Source organism: Hyla sarda, chromosome 4, assembly GCF_029499605.1.
Source record: "Hyla sarda isolate aHylSar1 chromosome 4, aHylSar1.hap1, whole genome shotgun sequence".
Classification (NCBI taxonomy): Eukaryota; Metazoa; Chordata; class Amphibia; order Anura; family Hylidae; genus Hyla; species Hyla sarda.
This window is the reverse complement of record NC_079192.1, coordinates 131,093,396-131,117,823: the sequence shown is the minus strand read 5'-3', so window position 1 is coordinate 131,117,823 and position 24,428 is coordinate 131,093,396. Positions and strand designations below refer to the sequence as shown.

Below are 24,428 nucleotides of genomic sequence, written 5' to 3'. Positions count from 1 at the left end.
TCCCAGATTCTTTCTTCATCTCCAGGTATTAAATTCATATTTATTTGGAGAAGTAGAAGTAAAGAGATTGTATGACAGTGATGAACGTGACAACAATACAAGATTCCATATGAAAAATAAACCACAAGGTTATTAATACTTTAATGCTAAAAATATTACCTGTGTTTAGAAATGTGGTTAGTCAGGGAGCATCTCTTCTCCTTGAGGGGAGCACCGTATGGAGTGTGGAGGTTTCTAAAGAGAATCTGACAGCTAGTTCACCCACACTAAACCCAGTATACTGGATTATAGTGCAGGTGAAGAGCTGTAAAATAAGGGGTTACTCACTGAAATACATTCACTAGGTGCTGTGTTCTTCTTGTAAATAGTTTTGTTCCTAATGCATCCCAGCGTGCAATGGAGGCAGGGAGCCGGCTGGCCTAGTTTCCCTTTCTCCTACATGAACCCCCATTAGGCTGCCCCTTCATTATTGTGCTAAAGAAGGTCGCAGGTGAGAGCACAGAGAGCAGGGTGCTCACCCACAGCCTTCAGTAGCAACAATAGAGGTATATCTAATGGTCCATAACCAAGACAGTTATAACAGGACTAAGTCCTATATAAAACAAAAAATGTTTTTAACACAAATGCTTTTCTATGTATTACCCTTAGCCTTCTATGGACAAACGTAAATGAATAGGGAGGTTCACAGGTAGGGCAACTCATGCTGCAAATTAATTCATTTTCCTCCTGTTTCACACCCTTAATAAAATATAGCTATGCGTTGTTATTATGTGGAGGCCATATGAAGATTTTTTTTTCTCTCTGGGCAGTGTAAAAGAGAAGGCAATGACAGTTGTGTTATGTTTGGCTGAGATTAGACGTTTTACATTGGGCCCGTTGTCTTTGGTTCCATATCCTTAATTTCCTAGTACATGACTGTGACACAGACTAACAGCTCACATACCAAATCTAGTAAAAATATGTCAGTGTCTGGATCTCCTTCTCTGTTCAGTCACACTTAATCCCAATTTAGCTTCTTCCGAACGGAAACTGCCGTTGAAATGAATTTTTATACTGGAAAGAAAGAAGCGCTGAAAATACTATTTATTCATGTTTGTGGAAAACAATCATATGGAATTACAACTGGTGGACATAGTGATTTATTTGCTCAACACTGTCAAAATATACAATTCAGATACATAATGTTTATCTTTAACCAAATCAAACATTCATGTTATGATTAGTAATGGAAATCTACAATATAAAGAAAAGAAAATCTACGGATTTCATAAACAAATTGGAGCATAGTTACAGAAATGCCCTTTAAAGGGAAAGAAAGGTACATAAATGATATTGGTATAATGCAGTCTATGGCAATATAAAAGGAAGAATGAATCTGAGAAAGAATACATTTCTTTACCATTTTGGTGCTATTTTATTGGTAGCTTTCTAAAGGTATCTCCCTGAAATATGTTAGTTGTCAGAATATACTGTCTCCCTGACATATATTATATCATTTGATATATACTTTTGTAGGTAAGATTCTTAAATGAGTATATGAATAATACTTTATTTTATTTAAAACTGTAAAAAGTAATACATTATTATATATTCAGGCTTTCTTAAAGATTCTAGGAGGCACCTGAATTATTATATGACAGCAATTGCTTTTGCAAGGTTTTCCTCATTTGTATTGGAAAAATAATTTTTCTCTGGAGTAAGCATCTTTCTAAACATTTTGTGGCCTCGGCTATTGACACTCTCAAAGACATAACCCGGTGGCAATGGGTAATTTGCAGGGCAAATTTCATTCTTCTTGGGAGTAAAATCGGAGCGGTATAAGGTTCCACTTTCAAATGGGGCTTGATTTCGAGCTGCTGTATTGGATGGCTTAAAGCTTTCAGTTGGATGGATTTCATAAGGAACATAGTGAGATTTAAAGGTGGTTAACCCATCAAATTTTCCAGCAGGCTTTGGAATCTGATGGTCTTTCTTGATCATTTCTTGACGTCTAGCTTCCCAGGCCCTAAAATCTTCCTTCATGGTAGAATTTCCTTGGAATGGAACATTGCTTCTCCTTCCGTGAGAGACAGGTCGAATTGGGGCCACATAACTGAATTGGTGTGGTACATAATCTAGATGAGTTGTAGTATCTACCTCCATGTGAGTAGTGGGTGGAATATATTCCACAGACTTATTGACATGGTGTGGTGGAACTTGCCATGGCTGAAAGCTATCCCGAAATTCAGTGCTGCCGTCAAATCGGGCATCGCTACCAACTTTATTATGCTCAGGTTTACAACTTTTTGTCATTTCACCAATGGCACCTTTAAAATTGAGACGATGGGTGGTTAGATCTTCAAATGGTTGACTGCTGGGCTTATACTCCTGCTTTTGTCTTGCAACCCTTGGTCCGATCTCGTAAGGAACATATGAAGTACGATGACTTGTAGTGCTATCAAAAGGTGCATCACTATGTTTTGCTACACCAGGTGGCTTGAAACTTTCTCTTGGCTTTATTTCCTTAGGAAAAAAATCATCCTGGAATGTAGTTGCGTTTCCAAATTTCATATTTGGTTGTTGGTATGAATGTTCTGGTTTATAAAGTTCTCTTTTTTGGATGCCCCATGATCTGTAGTCATCTTTAAGAAACAACGACAATAAGTGTAAAACAATCCTGTATCCCAATTTCTTATCCTCTTACATACATCTATGAGGACATTCACGCTATGTTTTGTGCATAAAATTCAGGTATAACTCGGTAACCTATCAAAAAGGTTTGCCAATGCATACTGCACAGTGTTCCTAGGAGACTTATTCACTTTAAGGAACCAAACATAGTCTACTAGTGAATAATGTTTCCCACATGTATACTTTGCCTGTGTTATATTAGGAAATGGACTGAACGTAGTCACTACTGGACTATGTTTGCCCTATTAAATCAATAACAGGTTGCTGATGTATATTGGCATTGAGTGCACAAAATATGGTATGATTGACCTTAAAGTGCATCTGCCTTGTAACAACGTTATGCCTTATGCCTTTTATCCATAAAAAAAAAAAAAAATATTGCCCCAGGGCCTCAATGCTTCTTCAGAACCTCACCTCTTGTTGCCAATCTGTATAGTTATCTAGTGCATGTGGCGTCAATATATATATTATGGTGTGCGGGGAGACTGCCAGTGATTCTGAAGGAAATCCATGAGAAACATATTTATCATACTAACACAGGGGCAATATAACCTTGATAGAAGGATATAAACACAGCACTCACCAGGTGGGTATTCAAAGGAGCGTCTTTAGTGAATAAAATCCAGCGGCATACACAGGCAGGGGAGTAGGTGAACTGGTGTGCAGGGGGGGGGGGAGGAGAGAGGCTACTGACCGTTGCGCACACGTAGCGCTTCGTCAGGCCATACGTCATGCCGCAAATGGGAGTGCTCTTAAATCTGCGCGTGCAGGTGTCTCTATGGTAACAGATAAACACTTTACAACAAATGTATATAAAAACACATAGAGATAACAATTAACATTAAAAGCAATGACCTACTATGTGAGTAAGTGACAGGAGTTATGTAGCAATCTTAGGAAGTAATAAATACTCCCATTTCGTTGCGCTCATTTAAACCGAGCTGACCTAATGCTTCAGTGCGGAGAATCCACCTGGATGTCTATCTTTTCTTCAATTAGTTTCTTCCATTCTTTCTATAGCAGCAAATTTTATAACACCCCATCGCGGCGGGGGCGGGGCATTATCGGCTTATTGGCAAGGTAATACCGATAATCCCCAAAATCGTGATTATCGGCCGTTAATATCGGCCATACCGATAATCGATCGATCCCTAAGTTTTACCAATGTAAAATCTGCCACAGTCACAGATCAGACTGTACACCACATAATTCGATCTACAAGTGATGCACTGCCTGACCTGGTCTGTGTAGCCACCTTATTTGAAGTTATTGCATTTAGCATTATATTTGCAAAAGGAGCACGATCTGCAGGCAATATTGCCCATAGGGCAGCTGTCCGTTAATCAACTGGATTTCCTAGTTTAATTTTTCCTTTTCTGTTTCTTTATGAAATCATGGATTGTTGTGTTTTTTCTATGTAACAATTGGTGGATCGCAGGTAAATTTCTTTAAGTCATCGTCTTGTTGCAGCATGTACCAATGGGAAGAGATTGAATTTTTGATGTAAGTGTTCATAGGTGTTTTATATACATTTGTTGTAACATGATTGCCTGTTACCATAGAGACACCTGCATGCGCAGGTTTAGGAGCACTCCCACTTGCGGCATGACGTATGGCCTGACGAAGCGCTACGTGCGCGCAACGGTCCGTCGTCTCTCTCCTTCCCCTCTGCACGCCAGTTCACCTACTCCCCTACCTGTGTATACCGCCGGATTTTATTCACTAAAGCAGACGCAACTTTGAATCCCCACCTGGTGAGTGCTGTGTTCATATCCTTCTATCAAGGATAGTTCCATGCATCTACATTTCTGACACCTGCACCCCAGCTATTCATTGCGGCTTGAGCTTAAATCTCCGTCCATGTGAATTACTCTCCATTTCTATCTATGAAATACCCCAGTGTGGTGCCGGTAACTCATCTCTGAGTGATACTTTGATATACTGCCTGTTCTGTTTGAGTACCTTGACACACCTGATATTGTGGGAATGCTACACCTATCGAAAGATAGCCCTATATAATGGAGAACATGAATTCTAGTGACGGTGACAACGCCTTCAGTGCAGGAAGAGTGAACGCAGGTTTTTTTTTTCATGTCGTATGAGGCGCAGCAGGACATCCAGGTAATGAGCAGTAAAACCCTGGAATACAAAATACCCAACCTTGCTGACCGTGAAACATGACTATTTTGGACTATTGGCTCTCTTCAAGCTTACGCAGATAATAAACGAACCCTGCGCGCTTAGAATGTATAAAATCCCTTCCCAATACACGAAAGAAGAAGTGTTCATTTAAGCATGGAAAGCAGAACACCTGCAACATTCCTTATATCTCCAGAAGCTTATCCTGGAGAAAATATTTCAGGCAGGAATATGCGCAGGTCACAGAAGACCGTTGTAAGGCTAAGCTTCTACTTGTTTTTTTTGTGGCCCAAAAAAACGCCAGAAAAAAACACCACAGCATTCTCCTGTGTTTGGTGTTTTTTTTTTTATCTTGCATTTTTTCTGGCATTTTCTGCCTTTGAGTGGAAATTGCATTTTTGGCCCCTTTGACGTTTTTTCTAAATTTGTTGGGTACCAAAAAAAATAATAAATAAATAAATGATGCAGTAGTGATGGAAAAAATTTTATTTAACAAAATTAATATTTTATATAATTACATTTTTATTAATTTTAATTTTTTTTAAAAACAAGCGTGTGTGTTTCACTTTTTTTCCTCTATTTTTATTTTTTAGGTAGTACTACTACTCCCAGCATGCAACAGACTTTCATGATGGGAGTATTAGTACCTGTACTAATAAATATATCACCCCGGGTGTCACTCCTGACACCCGTTGCGATTGTCCATAATATAGCAGCGCTCGCATCTCTGCTCTGTACTCCGGGCCGGCGGGTGATGTGAATAGAACATCACTCATACATATTATCCGCCCAGAGTGGGTATTGGCTGGATGGTTGCAGCCAATCACAGCTCTCAGAGGGAAATATGAATGAGTGATGTTCTATTCATATCACTGGCCGGCCAGAGTATCGGCCAGAGTATAGTACAGAGATGCAGAGCGCAGGAGAAAGCCGCTCCATCTCTGCAATAGATTGGACAATCGCATTGGGTGTCAGGAGTGAATCTGCTGTGATCTGTTCTTACCTGCAGGTACTACTACTCCCAACATGGAGCACAGTCTGCTCCATGCTGGGAGCTGTAGTACCTGCATTAATAGACAGATCACAGCGAGTGTCACTCCTTACACCTGTTGCGATCTGTCTATTAATGCAGGTACTACAGCTCCCAGCATTGAGCAGAGTGTGCTAAATGTTGGGAGCAGTAGTACCTGCAGTTAAGGAAAGATCACAGCGGATGTCACTCCAAACACCCGCTGTGATTCTCCTGTATAATTTATAGATGCGGGCGGCCACTCTTCTATGGTCCCCTGCACTGACGTATATATACACCTATTCATATTTTTCATAGAAAGCTGTGATTAGCTGGAACCATCTGGCCAATCACAGCTCTCTGCGAGAAATATGAATAGGTGTATATATACGTCAGGGGACCATAGACGAGCGGCTGGCCGAATCTATGAATTATACAGAAGGATCGCAATGGGTGTCAGGTACTACTACTCCCATCATGGAACAGTGTGTTCCATCCTGGGAGTAGAAGTACTACCTAAAAAATGTAAAAAATTATTATTGTCGGCTACATTTTTAGGTCCCTCCCCACTCACTTAAATTGATCCATGTTTTAAAAATTAATTTAAAAAAATGTTGTTATAAAAAAGATACATTTCAATAGATACAATTTTTTCCATGACTACTGTATTTTTTTTATTTTTTTATTTTTTAATAGTACCCTACGAAATTTTATTTAAAAAGGTAGGTATCTCCATCCCTTTTTTGGATCGCTAAAGTCCCAAAAACAATAAAAAACCACCTGCAAAAACGCAAAAGTTAAAACCCACATGTCGTTTTTCTTGGTGTTTTTTTTACTTCCATAGACTTTTACGGGAGAAAAACGCCACGATTTCAGGGAAAAAATGCCATAGGCTCAACATGCTGCGACTTTGCAAAACCGCCAAAGAGCTAAAAAAAAAGTGAAAAAACGCCAAAAGGATAAAAAAAACGCCAAACTGAAAAACGCAAAGTGGAAAATGAATTGCGATTTCTCATTGATTTACAGCTAACATCTGGCCGCAGCGTTTTTTCAATGAAAAAATTCCATGGGGGCCGTTTTGGCATTTTTTTTTGGGGGGGGGGGGGGGACGCCCAAAAAAGAAAAGTAGAAACAGGGTGCGGGTATACAGGCAGTACGCACATTTCTGACCAGCACCGACAGGTCCCTTGAATTCACAAATTTTGTGGCCGATTCATTGGCTCTTATTTTGCATAATAATGCTTTTCAGTACGAGGACCAATGGTACAGGCAGCGAACGGGCACGGCTATGGGGACACCCATCTAGTGCTCATTCGCTAACCTGTTCCAGGCTATGTTCGAGAGAAAATACATATTTTCTATTAATCGTCAAATTCATTAAAATCGCCCTCCGTTTTGTGGATGACATCTTTGTCGTCTGGGACGGAACGGAGGAAGATTTTTTAGCTTTCGTTCGATATTTAAATGAGGTGAACGATGTCAATATGACATTTACATCCACCTTTGGAGATGATTCTTTGGAGTTCTTGGATGTGAAAATAGAAATTGTAAATGACTCCGTAATCACCTCAGGTTACCGCAAACCCACTTCCAAGAACTCCATATTACACTATGACTCCTCACGCCCGGATCACACAAAAAACGCTATTCCCTTCAGTCAATTAGTCCGCTTAAAAAGAATTAACAATGATCCCAACAATTTCCAGAAGCAGGCCGATGAACTAGAACTTCATCTCACACAATGAGGCTATCCAACAAGTGTTTTGAATAGCGCTAGAAACAGAATAGATAGTGTCCCTAGACAAACTTTGTTAACAAAAAATATAACGAAAAAAAAAAAAGAACAGAATAGTTTTTTTGTTCAAAAACACACCTATGAACACTTACTTCAAAAATTCAATCTCTTCCCACTGGTACATGCTGCAACAAGACGATGACTTAAAGAAATTTACCTGCTATCCACCAATTGTTACATATAAAAAAAAAACACAACAATCCATGATTTCATAGAAAAACACAAAAGGATAAATAAAACTAGGAAATCCTATTGGTTAACGGACAGTCGCCCTATGGGCATTATTGCCTGCAGATCATGCTCCTTTTGCAAATATAATGCTAAATGTAATCACTTCAAACTAGGTGGCTACAAAGTTCAGGTCAGGCAGTGCATCACTTGTAGATCTAGTTACATGGTGTACAGTCTGATCTGTGACTGTGGCAGATTTTACATTGGTAAAACTATTAGTAACCATTATTTCATAGAATTTGTGAACACATCAGGTCTCTTACCACAGGGGTCGGGGCAACCCGCTTTATATGCCATTTAGAGAATACCATGGGGGGGATCCCGATGCTATGAAATTTGCTGCTATAGAAAGAATAGAAGAAACTAATTGAAGAAAAGAGAGACATCCAGGTGGATTCTCCGCACTGAAGCATTAGGTCAGCTCGGTTTAAATGAGCGCAACTAAATGGAAGTATTTATTACTTCCTAAGATTGCTACAGAACTCCTGCCACCCACTCACATAGTAGGTCATTGCTTTTAATGTTGTTATCTCTAGGTGTTTTTATATACATTTGTTGTAACGTGTGTACCTGTTACTATAGAGACACCTGCACGCGCAGATTTAAGAGCACTCCCACTTGCGGCATGATGTATGGCCTGACGAAACTCTACGTGCGCGCAACTGTCCGTAGCCTCTCTCCTCCCCCCCCCCCCCCCTGCACACCAGTTCACCTACTCCCCAGCCTGTGTATGCCGCTGGATTTTATTCAATAAAAAAGACACACCTTTGAATCCCCACCTGGCGAGTGCTATGTTCATATCCTTCTATCAAGGTTATATTGTTCCATGCATTTACATTTCTGACTCCTTCACCGAGCTATTAATTGCATCTTGAGCTTAAATCTCCACTCCGTGTGAATTATTCTCCATTTCTATCTATGAATTACCCCAGCGTGGTGCTGGTAACACATCTCTGAGTGATACTCTGATATACTAACCCAGGGGGTTGGTAAATTTGGAGCACATAAGCAAAAGACAAAAGTGGCAGTTGAGATTTTTTTGTGACTTTTTAAAAGTGCTCACAGTAGTTGACTTGCGTCTTTTTTAAAGGGGTTTGCAAATTTTTTGCTTATGTGTGACATTTGGTCATCATAAATTTGCGACCAGTGCAAAGTGAAAACTAAAAGTTGCTTAGGTAATGTGTACCCACAAAAAAATCCTGAGACTTTTGTGCACTCAGAGTTAGCAATAAATAAATAAATAAATAAAAAGGCTCTAAATACAATTGTGCATCTGTCAAGGGGACTCTGCTTCATGTATATTTTTATGGGATTTAAAGGGGTATTCCGGGCAAAAACATTTTATTCCCTATCCAAAGGATCGCTGCTGAGACCCCCCCGCGATCTCTCTGCAGCACCCACATTCAATGCGGTTGCGGAATCTCCAGTTTAGGAAACCTCCGGGACTGGGGACGTCACGCCCCGCCCCCTCCACTCATGTCTATGGGAGGGGGCGTGACAGCCGGCACGCCCCTTCCCATATACATGAATGGAGGGGGCGTAGCATGACGTCACGTCCCCAGTCCAAGAAACCCGGAGGTTGCTGCAGGGAGATCACGGGGGGGTCTCTGCAACGGTCCTTTGGATAGGGGATAAAATGTTTTTGCCTGGAATACCCCTTTAACCCCTTAAGGACTCATGACGTACAGCTACGTCATGAGTCCGCTCCCGATCTATAACGCAGGGCCACGGCGTGGCCCCGCGTCATAGCGGGTCGGGCCCGGCCTCTAACAACAGCCGGGACCCATGGCTAATATCGCGCGGCACTGATCGCAGTGCGGCGTGCTATTAACCCTTCAGACGCGGCGATCAAAGTGGATTGCCGCGTCTGAAAACGAAAGTAAACCGTTCCCGGCAGCTCAGTTGGGCTGATCGGGACATCGCGATAAAATCGCGATGTTCCGATCAGCTGGGATGCAGGCGGAGGTCTCCTTACCTCTCTCTGCAGCGTCCGATCGTCGATTGATTGTTCCAAGCCTGAGCTACAGGCTTGAGCAATCGACCGCCTATCTGACTGATCCCTGCAAAGCTGTGCAGTGTGCCCCCTATGGGAGCAATAACACTGCAAAAAAAAAGTGAAAAAAAAAAAAAAGTTAACAAAGGTCATTTAACCCCTTTCCTATTAAAAGTTTGAATCACCCCCCTTTTCCCATAAAAAAAAAAAACTGTAAATAAAAATAAAAATAAACATATGTGGTATCGCCGCGTGCAAAAATGTTGGAACTATAAAAATATATTGTTAATTAAATTGCACGGTCAATGGCGTGTGCGCAAAAAAATTCCAAAGTCCAAAATAGTGTATTTTTGGTCACTTTTTTACAAAAAGTCCGATCAATACAAAAATGTTACCGATAAAAACTTCAGAACACGGCGCAAAAAATTTGTCCTCATACCGGCCCGTACGTGGAAAAAAAAAAGTTATAGGGGTCAGAAGATGAGAATTTTTAACATATAAATTTTCCTGCATGTAGTTATGATTTTTTTCCAAAGTATATCCAACCTATATAAGTAGGGCATCATTTTAACCGTATGGACCTACAGAATAAAGATAAGGTGTTATTTTTACCGAAAAATGCACTGCGTAGAAACGGAAGCCCCCAAAAGTTACAAAATGAAATTTTTTCTTCAATTTTGTCGCAAAATGATTTTTTTTTTCTGTTTCGCCGTGGATTTTTTGGTAAAATGACTAATGTCACTGCAAAGTAGAATTCGTGGTGCAAAAAATTAGCCATAATATGGATTTTTAGGTGCAAAATTGCTATGATTTTTGGAAGGTGATGAGTAAAAAAGAAAAAAATGGAAAAACGCTGAGTCCTTAAGGGGTTAAGATTATCGTTTGTTTTATGTTTTTTTTCCTTCTAAATAAAGAATAAAAATGTAAAAAAGTAAAAGACTATGAGGGACCATTTCAATTCAACAAAGCTGCATACTCAAATGGATCACAGCTTGCATAGATTACTGGTCTGAGGAAGAGATGTCTGGCCCATTGATTCCAATGTAAGGAAAAGGACATCCCTAGTGCGTCACACATAATCATAAACAAGTAGGTTATAAGGAAATGCTATTGTTAGGAAAGTTTTAGTACTACATGATATGTAGTTATTCACACTGCAGATGCAGAAGAAAATGCACTCAGAATGGGAATAACTAAAAATGCTAAAATGTTCTAATGTTCTTGAGCTGTTTATTTTTTTTGTTAATCTTTGAAGTGAGTTAAAGTTAGTTCTGCTCCCCTGGATTGTAGATTTACCTTTATATGTAGGATTTGTGTCAAATGTTCCCAGGTTTGCTTGCCTTTTTTCTACTGGTCGTGCTGGAATCATTGGTTCTATCTTATAGGGGTTAAAGTCTTGTTTATAGGTTGTCCCAAGGTCAATGTGACCAGGCTTTGGTAGATACTCTTGATGAGGACGAAATGGGCGATTTGTTACTTCGTATGGAATATAATCTGACCTAAATGTATAAACACAGACAGATGACAGCATTCAGACAAAAATATTACTTCATTACTGCTTATAGTAAGTTTATATAGAATAGGAATATTATGTCATAGGTAATACAGTAAAATCTCCCTTAGTGGACACCTCCCAATAGAGGACACCTCCCAATAGCGGATAGTTTTTAATTCCCCAGCAGAGTCCCATAAGACAATGTATTTGCAGCCTCTGAATAGGGGACATTCCCAATGGTGGATGGCGGACAGGACAAAAACACTCCCAATAGGGGACAAAACACTCCCCTTAGGGGACAAACACACTCATTAGGGGACAACCAGGCTTATGTGCCAGCCCTACCCTACACAGGATCGTCATCAGGGGGTACAGCCAATACCCCAATAAGGGGCCCAGACTCCCAGGAGGCCTGGCCCTCGCTGTACCCCCCTGCAGCAGAAACAGCGCAGAAAACGGCTGTTTAAACAGTGGTCTCATGTTTCTATACATACGCCGGCCACATCATTCGCCCCCCTCCTTCCCTAATCCCCCATGCCACTTTATTCCCAGTGTGCCAAATTATCCCCTTTATTACCCCATGTGCCACATCATTTCCTCTTGATTCTCCCTGTGCTATTTCATTCCCCCTTTAATACCCTCTGTGCAAATTCATCACCCCCTCTTTACCACCCCCTGTGCCATTCCCCACCCCCCTGTGCCATTTCATACCTCCTTTTTCTCCTTGTGCCACTTAATAAAGAGGTAGGTGATGAATTTTCACCAAGGGTAATAATGGGGGAATGAAATGGCACAGGAGGATCAAGGGGAAATAATGTGGCACAGGGGATAAGAGGGGGATAATTTGGCACAAGGTGGCACAGGGTATAAAGGCGGGATGAAATGATACAGGGGGATAAGGGGTGATTAAACAGCACAGGGAGATTCCACTGTAATATTGCTGTTTATTGTGTTTTATAGGTAATTACACTCTGGAGTGAGTACAGTACAGTATTCCATCATTTAGAAAGATTTTTGAGCCTTTTTATTCCCCATGAGTGTTCGCTATTGGGAGGTTCTACTGTAGTAACATACAGTGGGGCAAAAAAGTATTTAGTCAGCCACCAATTGTGCAAGTTCTTCCACTTATAAAGATAAGAGAGGCCTGTAATGTTCATCATAGGAATACCTCAACTATGAGAGACATAATGAGAAAAAAATCCATACAATCACATTGTCTAATTTTTAAAGAATTTATTTGCAAATGATTGTGGAAAATAAGTATTTGGTCACCTACAAACAAGCAAGATTGCTGGCTCTCACAGACCTGTAAGTTCTTCTTTAATGGGGTACTCTGGCCCTAATACATCTTATCCCCTATAAAAAGGATAGGGGATAAGATGTATGATTGTGGGGGTCTCACTGCTGGGGACCCCTGCAATCTGTCATTTGGCACCCACCTTTGTGAGCTCTCCGCAGCACTGGAGGCTTCAAGTGTGAAGCGTGACGACCACAGGGCCGGAGTATCGTGACGCCAGGTCTCCACCCCATGTGACGTCACGCCCCACCCCTTAATGCAAATCTATGGGAGGGGGCTTAACCATAGACCCCTCAATGCAAGTCTATGGATTGAGGGGTCTATGGTGAGGCCCCCTCCCATTGAGGGCCACAGGGACCGACCCGATAGGTGTGTATTCGCCGTATATGACGCACCAACTTTCCCCCCCCCCGTTTTGGGGAAGAAAAAGTGCGTCTTATGCGGCGAAAAATACAGTATACTTTTCCTTCCTACCGGATACAATACTGACTTTGGCTCAAAAACTGCAGTTGAAGTTTTCCAAAAACAGCCAGAAGAAAATCTGTGTGGAAACCTAGTTTTAATTGTGAGCCACTGTGATAAATCTTGTGCATTGTTAGATGACAGTGTAAATCTGCACTGTCTAACTATTAGGGTATGATAGAAGTAGCTTAAGTTGCCATCCATCAAACATTTTCCTATCTTTCGATTTTTCTATCTTTGACTTTTAAGACGCATTTATCAAGCATTTGTGCAACTTTTTTGCAACACTCTCCTCTATATCCTGACCATAAAAACAATCACAGCTCAGATTTAAATTTACCAGATCAATTTGTATCAATGTACTAGCAGAGTAATGGGTGTAGCTAGTTTTTCCTAACTTAACCTTGTGGGAGAGGAAAAGTAACAATTACGCTTTTGTTCTCATATCCTGTCCTCACATCCTGACCTCATATCCCAACCTCCTATCCTCACCTTACATCCCATCCTCCTTTTCCCACCTCACATCCCGTCCTCATATTCCAAACTTATATTCCATCCTTAAGACGGGGCTGAGTTGTGATGAAGAGATTACAGGCAGAAAAAAGAAGGGGGTGTGGCATTGTGGGAGTAGGCGTGGCTTTCAAGCCAGACTGACTGCACAACAATGGTCGAAAATAAAAGAGGGTGTGGCTTGCGAGGATGCAGATCAGAGCTTGTGGAGTAAGGTACCGTAAGTCCAAAAGACTTGCATGGGGCTTCAGACAAAAACCCCAGCCCACATGGAAGGGGTAGGTTGGGGTTAATTTAACTATCCTTCATTTTTATTTGACATATAAGTAATATGTGTCCTAAGTTTTATCAAAATGTCTCCAGCCTTTTGAAAGTTATGCTGGAACATACATTTCCCATAGACTTGCATAGGACTTTAGACGAAAACCCAGACCCTCCCAAATGGGGTTGAGTTAGGGTTAATTTAACTATCCTATATTTTTTTGGGTGACATAAAAGTAACATGTGTACCATGGTTTGTCAAAACATTTCCAGCCATTTTGAAGTGATGCTGGAACATACACACATTGGCCGAGATTTATCAAACTTTGTGAGAGAAAAAGGAGAAAGATTTTTCAACAGCAACCAATCACAGCTCAGCTAACAAGCTCAGGTAAAGTGAAACCTGAGCTGTGATTGGTTGCTATGGGAAAATCTGTCCTCATTTTCTCTCACAGTTTGATAAGTCTGGGCCAATGTGTTTTATATATATAGATAACTTCAAATGAATATGTTTACTTAAAGGTTGTTATTCCTTCCATCTTTCCGCGGTTCCCCTGGGTTTCCTGCTTTGGTTTCAGGCTTTGTGGTGGTTGGATATTATCATACTGAGGGTATTTTTCCACATATTCAGTCAAAAGGCACGGCTGCCCCGATTTCTCAAAAATCTTAGTAGGCATGTGCGGGCAACGGTGACGCCTGCCAAAACAAAACAAAAGAGGAGATAAATGTAAGAATGATTTAAAACAAAGGAAATGTAGTATAATATAGCACCTGTAAATGAGAAACCATATACATGGCTGTGCTGAGTCCTCCAGAGTGGGCTCTCTGACTATCATTAGACTTACACGTTTTATAGGATCAATTTCCGACATTCATCATTGTCTTTAGACAGTTTTTTGTGTCTAGAAAAGGCGCCTTTTTTTTTGTGCCTTTTGGTTTACACATTTCTGCTGATTTTGAGTTGCAATCCACTGATTTTGGTAATACACATGATATGGAAGGATTTTATGAACTGCACCTTTTTGTGAAAAGGCGCAAAAAAGGCGCAAAGCCACTGAAAAGTCTCGAAAAACTACACCAGCCCAGACTTAGCTTTTTGGTGTATGCGAAGAGTGAATTTTCAGAAAATGTGACCTGCACAAAATTTAACAAATGCTCTGCGACCATTTAATACATTTGGTGCTCCTATATGTTTTCAGCACACACACACACAAAAAAAAAAGTGTAGAAAAATGCTTCACTTACACCTACAATGATAAAATGCCGGGCCAATATTCTCAAATAGGCCACATGAACAAAGCCATCTTGATGGAACAACTCAGACAAGGTATTTTAAAGGGGTATTACAGGAAAAAAACTTTCTTATTTTATTTATTTTTTTTGATATATCAACTGGCTCCAGAGAGATAAACAGATTTGTATATTACTTCTATTAAAAAATCTTAATCCTTTCAATAATTATCAGCTGCTGAAGTTGAGTTGTTGTTTTCTGTCTGGCAACAGTGCTCTCTGCTGACATCTCTGCTTGTCTCGGGAACTGCACAGAGTAGAAGAGGTTTGCTATGGAGATTTGCTTCTACTCTGGACAGTTCCCGAGACACGTGTCATCAGAGAGCACTTAGACAGAAAAGAACTGAGGTTTTTTCCTGGATAACCCCTTTAACAATATATCTGCATCACCTCTATGCTTAATAACTTTACTGTATACACTGGGACCAGAGCAGAGGCCAGAGCATGTTTATCATGTCCCAGTGTATACAGGAAATCTGTCAGCTGAGAACGGGAAATGTCAGCCTATAGAGACTGCTCTAATGTAAAAACTGCAGTATTCCAAAATAGTATGTAACACCTAATACCATCATACTGTTAGTGGGAAAAAAGAACTTCTATTCAAAGACAAATACTACCACCATACAGTGAGCATTGCTACACAGACGCTGTACGCCTAACACCATACAGCAGTGCTTCCCAACCAGGGTGCCTCTAGCTGTTGCAAAACTACAACTCCCAGCATGCCCGGACAGCCAACGGCTGGGGGCACCCTGGTCGGAAAGCACAGCCATACAGGTTAAGACTAGTGACGTCTTCTCTTGAGGGGCATGCTCTTTTCTTCTTCTTGCCCCCAGGATAACGTCTTCTAGTTGCGACCTTTCTGCAGAGTCTGTTGCCCACAAGTCTTTGCTGTGTATCCAACAGTAATAATGCCCCCTGTATGCCGCACAGTAGGCACAGCTTTTTGCTGTCAGTACAAATAAAAGTAAAGTTAAAAGTGGTGTTTGCCCAGGGTTTAGGGGCACCAGTCTACAAATAGAGAGCATGTTTCCTGGATGCCTGGTGCTAGCAACACCCCTGGTTATATTTAATGCTGTGTGGTGTCTGTATATATTTGTATGCGTGTATATGGACAGTATATCTGGTTCTATGAGTGTATATACATGTACTTTGGTGTGTGGGTGTGTATACATAAGTAGTTGTGTGTGTATGTAATAATATGTATGAGAGAGTGTTTGCACGTGCACATAGGCATATGTATACATGAACACTTAAGATATATGTATTTTGATCTGTTTATGTTTGTACATATAAAAATAGCTTATAAAGGTCAGTGTTAGGGATAGATTTGTGGCACTTTTTTTTTTTACAATGTTGCTGCACAAAAATGTGACTAAACTGCAGAATCTGAATGAACCCTAAGGGTAGGGTCACACGTGACATATTTTGCTGCTGCATATTTTTCCACCCATTGACTTGAACTCAATGGGCAGAAAAACACGCAGTCCATTTTGCTGGCCATTGACTTCAATGGGTGGAAAATACACAGCAAAATACGGCACGATTGACCCTACCCTTTTATATGGTGCTGTCTGATGATTGAGGAGTGATATCAGGTTGTCATGTGTTGATTTCTACCTCTTTTGTAATTGTTTTATGCATGAACTGGCAAAAATGGGGACCCTGCAGTGAATTATGCTCTCATCATACAGTACTTTTATCCAATATGATGGACCATAGTTTTTGGAGCACTTACATAATATTTCTTTGCTTTAGCAGATTACAGGCGCAGTATGGTATAGAAGTCAGAGCTTATGGTGACCTCTACTGGACAGTGTTGGCTTGACAGCTCTATATTTTACAACACTGTTCAGAAAAATAAACTAGATAAAAAAAAATATAATAATAATATGTTCAGGGATCTAAAAAAAAACAAAAACCTGCTAAAACTAAAAAATAAATAATACTTTTCTATCCCTATCCCCCACTAGTAGCTGCTCCGAGAAGACATGTTGGAGAAGGACCAAGTGGGCAAGGCCTATAAGCAGGGAGCATCAGGGGATCAGAGGTCGCTGGACTTGGAATTTAGAGGACCAGGATTGATAAGTTTCATTAATTTTTATTTTTAGCAGGCTAAACAAATAAATGAAAAAATTGTTAAAGCCTGTAATACTCCTTCAACACTTCAAGGACCAGTCTGTTTTAAAACCATGCCCAAACTTTGTATGATTTATGTAAACAACTATGAGTTGGATGACTAAGGACAACTCCCTAAGCTACAGGGTCTCCAGACCAAAAAAGTGAAAAAACACGAGACACGTGGTGGTCAAAATGGGAATCCACCTTACACGGTGGTGCCATGTGACACACCAGTGGTCTGTTCTATGAAACTAAAAACGGTATAAAATATATACATTTCTATTCTAAGAGCCAGCGCCCCCTTACAACTTGTAATGTAAAGGCACATGTAATGTTACAACAAAACATATCTCAACATCACAAAGTATCTGCCTATGCAACACAACATTCTGATTGTATTCATTTAGGACAGCAGAGCCTTCCTGTCGGCCATTGGGTTATTTAATTTGTTTTTTAAGATGTTCTGTGCATATATCTTTACTGTAAGAAAAGTATGTTCTTACACTGCTCAAAAAAATACAGAGAACACTAAGATACCTCATTCTAGATCTGAATGAATGAACTAATCGTATGAAATACTTTCGTCTTTACATAGCTGAATGTGCTGACAACAAAATCACACAAAAATTATCAATGGAAATCAAATTTATCAACCCATGGAGGTCTGGATATGGAGTCACACTCAAAATCAAAGTGGAAATCCACACTACAGGCTGATCCAACTTTGATGTAATGTCCTTAAAACAAGTCAAAATGAGGCTCAGTAGTGTGTGTGGCCTCCACGTGCCCGTATCACCTCCCTACAATTCTTGGGCATGCTCCTGATGAGGAGGCGGATGGTCTCCTGAGGGATGTCCTCCCAGACCTGGACTAAAGCATCCGCCAACTCCTGGACAGTCTGTGGTGCAGCGTGGCGTTGGTGGATGGAGCGAGACATGATGTCCCAGATGTGCTCAGTCGGATTCAGGTCTGGAGGACGGGCGGGCCAGTCCATAGCATCAATGCCTTCCTCTTGCAGGAACTGCTGACACACTCCAGCCACATGAGGTCTAGCATTGTCTTGCATTAGGAGGAACCCAGGGCCAACTGCACCAGCATATGGTCTCACAAGGGGTCTGAGGATCTCATCTCTGTACCAAATGGCAGTCAGGCTACCTCTGGCAAGCACATGGAGGGCTGTACAGCCCCCCCCCCAAAAAAATGCCATCCCACACCATTACTGACCCACCAGCAAACCGATCATGTTGGAGGATGTTGCAGGCAGCAGAATGTTCTCCACGGCGTCTCCAGACTCTGTCACATGTGCTCAGTGTGAGCCTGCTTTCTTCTGTGAAGAGCACAGGGCGCCAGTGGCAAATTTGCCAATCTTGGTGTTCTCTGGCAAATACCTAACATCCTGCACGGTGTTGGTCTGTAAGCACAACCCCCACCTGTGGACTTCGGGCCCTCATACCACCCTCATGAAGTCTGTTTCTGACCGTTTGAGTAGACACATGCACATTTGTGGCCTGCTGAAGGTCATTTTGCAGAGCTCTGGCAGTGCTCTTCGTGCTCCTTCTTGCACAAAGGCAGAGGTAGCGGTCCTGCTGCTGGGTTGTTGCCCTCCTATGGCCTCCTCCACGTCTCCTGATGTACTGGCCTGTCTCCTGGTAGCGCCATCATGATCTGGACACTACGCTGACAGACACAGAAAACCTTCTTGCCACAGCTCACATTGATGTGCCATCCTGGATGATCTGCACTACCTGAGCCACTTGTGTGGGTTGTAGACTCAGTCTCATGCTACCACTAGAGTGAAAGCACCGCCAGCATTAAAAAGTACAACAGCATGTGAAATTGATTGTCAATCAGTGTTGCTTTCTGAGTGGACAGTGTGATTTCACAGAAGTGTGATTGACTTGGAGTTACATTGTGTTGTTTAAGTGTTCCCTTTATTTTTTTGAGCAGTGTAGTAAGTTTTCTGAGTACATGTCTGCTGTTATACACAGCACCTTTGGTTTCTTTGATATATTTTTGGGCATACTGCATTTGCCCAAGCAAAATGCTGCTTTCAGGAAACGCTGCAGTAGTCACACAGATATAAACATTTCACACATACAGCATATCAGCCCTACATGTAATAAACTCTTGTCACACGACATAAAATACTATCGGAAATCAACCCTAGAGGCTCGGGAGAGTATCCCCGGTGGCAGGAGACCATCACCACTACTGTACAGGAACAACATTTCTTTACATTTATTTTGCATTAACTGCCAACATTGCTTGTTTGCAAGCACCGGGAGATGTCTTGAATCAAATTATTTTAGGTGCTGTGACCAAAAATTAACCAAAAATGTTATGTTTGATGAGGTGTCAACAAGGCCCATAAGGTACGCTGACAACTGTGGTATTCATGTGGTGGGCTCATTCACTAAGGCCCAGATATATCAAACTGTGTGAGAGAAAAAATAGAGGGATTTTCCCACAACAACCAATCACAGCTCAGCTAGCGAGCTCTGGTAAAGTGAAAGCTGAGCTGTGATTGGTTGCTGTGGGAAATACCCTCCATTTTTTCTCTCACACAGTTTCATAAATCTGGGCCTAAAAGATTACATTGAGTCTCTTTCAGAACACTGTATACATTGGCATACCTTTGTGCTGATATGCCAACAGATACATACAGGTGTATAGACCTTTTCTAATGTAAACCCAGCCTTCATAGACAGCAAGATCATTGAGTGACTTGGAGAATTCAGTTCATGGTGGACAAGGAAGGAATGTATTCTTTTTTATGCAGCTTTACCACATAAAATAAATGGGCCTCATTCACAGCTATGACAATAGCATATACGCCATCACCAATGGAAACTAGACATGAAGAATTAAAGGGTTACTCTCATTAAAATGTATTTTTGCTATTGCACTCCTTATGGTAAATAAATATATTTCTAATATACTTTGTTTAAAAACATAAATGAAGTTTTCTATGTTTTATTTGTGCTTAAAAAAGCTCAAGAGCACATTTTCCCATATCTTATACATAGACTTAGGACCAAGGTCCAAACACAGAAAGTGCAGCCTGGAGTTCTGAGGGGGGGGGGGGTGCCCAGCCTCATCCAAATCATAGCTCCTCTCACAGTTAACTGCCAAATTCTGTTGGCTGGACACCCCCCCCCCCTTCAGCACTCCAGGCTGCACTTCCTGTGTTTGGACTTTGGTCCAAAGTCTGTGTATAAGATGGGGGAAAATGTGCTCTTGAGCTTTTTTTAAGCACAAATAAAACATAGAAAACTTCATTTTTTTTTAACCAAAGTATATTAGAAATCTTTTTTATTTACTATAAGGAGTGCAATAGCAAAAAATTAGAATGAGAGTGCCCATTTAAATATGTTACATATTGTTGTATGCCATTCTGTGATGTACAACGCACAGTATCACTAACATGCACGGGGATGTCTGACCGCAATGATGCATGTCTTACAAATTCTATCTGGGCAATGAATGTAAACTTATGAGCAAAGCTTTATGTGAACTGTATACTCCCAGCATACTCAGACAGTCATTTGTAAAATCTGAAATAAAAAGAAGAGTGCTCCATAACGTAAAACCACTTTTGGGTAGGCTAGTATACTAACTAGAGACTCTTACCCTCGGTGGTTGTGTGGCCTCAGACACAACAATGGTAAGCGTGGAGAGGTAGTGGCGCCCGTGCCAGTCACAAGGATAGTAGTGAAAAGTCGAAGGGAATTTTAAACGGCGCTGACCAGGATGGAATAAAAAGCAGCAGGTTTATTCAGATTTCCAATAATGCAACGCGTTTCACCGCTCTTGCGGTTCATCAGGCATCGTTGCCTCTTCACCTTTGCATCATTGCCTGATGAAGCCACGCAAGCGCGGTGAAACGCGTTGCATTATTGGAAATCTGAATAAACCTGCTGCTTTTTACTCCATGTCTCTGATCCTGGTCAGCGCCGTTTACAATTCCCTGCTGTTCGGAAGTCGACTTTTCACTACAGTCGTTTGTAAAGGCATGCTTGGAGTTGTAGTTTTGCAACATCTGGAGGTCCACAGTTTGGAGACCACTGGTATGTACTATATAATAAGCCATGAAAGACTCTTTACTTGAGCTATAAACGTTCCTGTCAGTAACTGATGGATTGCTTGTATTATTGAAGATCCTTTAGAAAGCTGTGAAGTGTCCTTGCATGGCAATACAATGCAGTTCAAGTGGTAATGTTTCCCTCAGTAACTGTGTACACCACATCACAGACACACCCAGGTTACACTCCTAGGCAACTACTCAACATACATGGACCATTCCATAGCTACTGATGTTATGTGCTAAGATACTAATCCCTCCCAATACTCCACTTTATTCTCAGCGTACCTCTAGACAGACATACAAGTCTATACGTTAGTGAATAAGCAGTGTTTCCCAACCAGGGTGCCTCCAGCTGTTGCAAAACTACAACTCTCAGCATGCCCGGACAGCCTTTGGCTGTCCGGGCATGCTGGGAGTTGTAGTTTTGCAACAGCTGGAGGCACCCTGGTTGGGAAACACTGTGTATAGTAATCATTGTATACAAAGAGGAGGCTTATCAAAACCTATGCTGTGAAGTGCTGCAGTTGCCCATAGCGACCAATCAGATCGCTTCTTTCATTTTTTTTTAAAGCCTCTGAAAAATAAAAGAAGCAACCTGATTGGTTGATATGGGCAACTGCAACCAATCTTCCTCTACACAGGTTTTGATAAATCTTCCATCATAGTTCATATATAAGGACAAACCGGTAGCTAAAGAATTAACCCCCCCAAAAAAGAATCCCAGAAGGTGATCCGCTATTTCATCTTTATAAAATGGTCAAGAACAAGGTTGGGAGTGGAACTATTAGGTTAGGTTCACACTGTGGAATTTCTGGGTAGAATTTCTGCCAGAGATCGAGCTGGCGGCACTAGGACCGAGCAGACTGCATTGCCACCCCCATAGATGGCAATGCATTTCTGAGCAGCTCTCCCAAAAGATCCACCCAGAAATGCATTGCAGAATATGGGGGCAGCAATGCAGTCTGCTCGGTCCTAGAGCCGCCGGCTCGATCTCTGGCAGAAATTCTGCCCAGAAATTCCACAGTGTGAACCCAGCATTAGTGCTAGTAAGGGTGTATTCACACCACAATTCATTAATACGGTGACCGGATCCGTCTGGGAGATGTGAAAACTGGGCACTCCCGTATATCAACCGAATGAGCCGACTGGAGTCAGATAGTGACTCTGTTGGGCTCATTTTTGCCCACGTCTCCGGTTTTGTGACTGAGCTGAAAACGGTGGTATACCACGCAGTGCCCGGTTTTTCCTTTTCCCAGCCAAATCCGGGTTATCCAGGAAAAAACTTTTCTTTATATATATCAACTGGCTCCAGAAAGTTAAACAGATTTGTATATGACTTCTATTAAAAAATATTAATCCTTTCAGTCCTTTTTAGCTGCTGAAGTTGAGTTGTTCTTTTCTGTCTAAGTGCTCTCTGATGACACCTGTCTCGGGAACTGTCCAAAGTAGAAGCAAATCCCCATAGCAAACCTATTCTACTCTGTGCAGTTCCGGAGACAAGCATAGATGTCAGCAGAGAGCACTGTTGCCAGACAGAAAAGAACAACTCAACGTCAGCCGCTGATAATTATTGGAAGGATTAAGATTTTTTAATAGAAGTAATTTACAAATCTGTTTAACTTTCTGGAGCCAGTTGATATATAAAAAAAAGTTTTTTCCTGGATAACCCCTTTAAGTCTTATACATCATTATTTAATATACAATTCCTGCACTAGCCAGAAAGTGCTGACACATAAATATAGATACATATAAATAAAATGTAAACAAACCATGTAAATACATTGGAAATTAAACAATGGAATTAATACAAACCCCCATTCTGTAACTAGAATGTAGATGAAGTTCAATAACTGATTGGCATAGGGCAGTGCATGTCCTAATAATAGTCAAAAAACCTCATAAAGTACAGACAATTCTAAGTAAGGAAACCTCATACCTGCTGCACAATCTATATACAGTCCTGGACACAAGTTTTGAGACTGACACAAGTTTTGGTTTTCACAGTTTGCTGCTTCAGTGTTTTTTTTTTAAGATCATTTAGGCCCCTCTTACACTACAGGTATCATCCTGTGAAAAAAAGTCCTGAAAATGGCCGGCAAATTTTTTAATTTTCGGTCCGGCAAAAAAAAAAAAAATGGTGAAAAACCGGACATTAAAAATTTAACATTGAAGTCTATGGTAACCGGATGTTCAAAAAAACCATCCGTTATCATCAGTTATTGTCAGGTTTTTTTAACATCCGTTTTTTGTACTGAGCATGCTCAGTACAGCTTTACAAAAAAAAAAAGGTTAAAAAGCTGATAAAAAAACAAAAACGAATGTAATTGGTAATAATGGATGAACAACATCAGGTTTTTTAAGTAAAACCCATTAAAAATAATGGATGATGGTCATCAGTTATCATCCGTTATTACCAGTTATTGCATCAGTTTTTTTCCCATCCGTTATTGTAAAATAACGGCAGTAAAAAAGAAGGATGATACCTATAGTGTGAAAGGGGCCTAAGGCTGTATTCACATCTCGGTTTTACACTACGGTTGCCGGATTCGGCTGGGTGAGGGGCAAACCGGGCTCTCCCGTACCCCAGTCGGACCAGTGCTGAACTCAATTCACTTTAATGAGCCAATCGGAGTCAAATGGTGACTCCGGTCGGCTCATTAAAGTGAATGAAGTTCGGTGCTGGTCCGACTGGGGTATGGGAGAGCCCGGTTTGCCCCTCACCCAGCCTAAGTCAGATGTTTCTATGGTTACTGAAGTAAAATTAAAATAATTTCATAAATATGTTAACTTTTAGTGACAAGTATATGAAGTTTATGCAAAGTCTAAAAAATTTACAGTGTTGGCCGTTCTTCTTTTTCATGACTTCTGTATTTCACACTGACCTATTCTGGATATCAGCTCCTCGGCCAAATCCTGACTGGTGACCACCCGTTCTTACCTATTCAGTGTTTAGAGTTTATCACAATTTCTTGTCCTCTTACTGACCAAAGATCTGGGGAATTTCATGCTTATGGACCCAAAAAGTAAATGGGGGAGATTTATCAAAACCTGTCCAGAGGGAACGTTGCTGA

The 24,428-nt window shown here is 41.0% G+C and overlaps 2 protein-coding genes across 2 annotated transcripts in view; one reads left to right on the top strand and one right to left on the bottom strand.

Moving 5' to 3' along the window:
• Positions 1-1,065: 1,065 nt before the first annotated feature.
• Positions 1,066-24,428, bottom strand: part of SAXO2 (stabilizer of axonemal microtubules 2) — a 29,464-nt gene continuing 6,101 nt past the window's right edge. Inside the window, exons 2-4 of the mRNA XM_056572140.1 lie at positions 14,379-14,558; positions 11,134-11,336; positions 1,066-2,621 (exon numbers count right to left, since the gene is read on the bottom strand). Of these exons, the coding sequence (XP_056428115.1) occupies positions 1,630-2,621; positions 11,134-11,336; positions 14,379-14,558 (1,375 nt within the window). The 3' untranslated portion in view covers positions 1,066-1,629. The remainder of the gene's footprint in view (positions 2,622-11,133; positions 11,337-14,378; positions 14,559-24,428) is intronic.
• EFL1 (elongation factor like GTPase 1) overlaps positions 17,184-24,428 on the top strand; it is a 342,928-nt gene continuing 335,683 nt past the window's right edge. The window contains exon 1 of the mRNA XM_056572137.1: positions 17,184-17,202. The gene's annotated coding sequence lies outside the window, so the exon portion shown is untranslated. The remainder of the gene's footprint in view (positions 17,203-24,428) is intronic.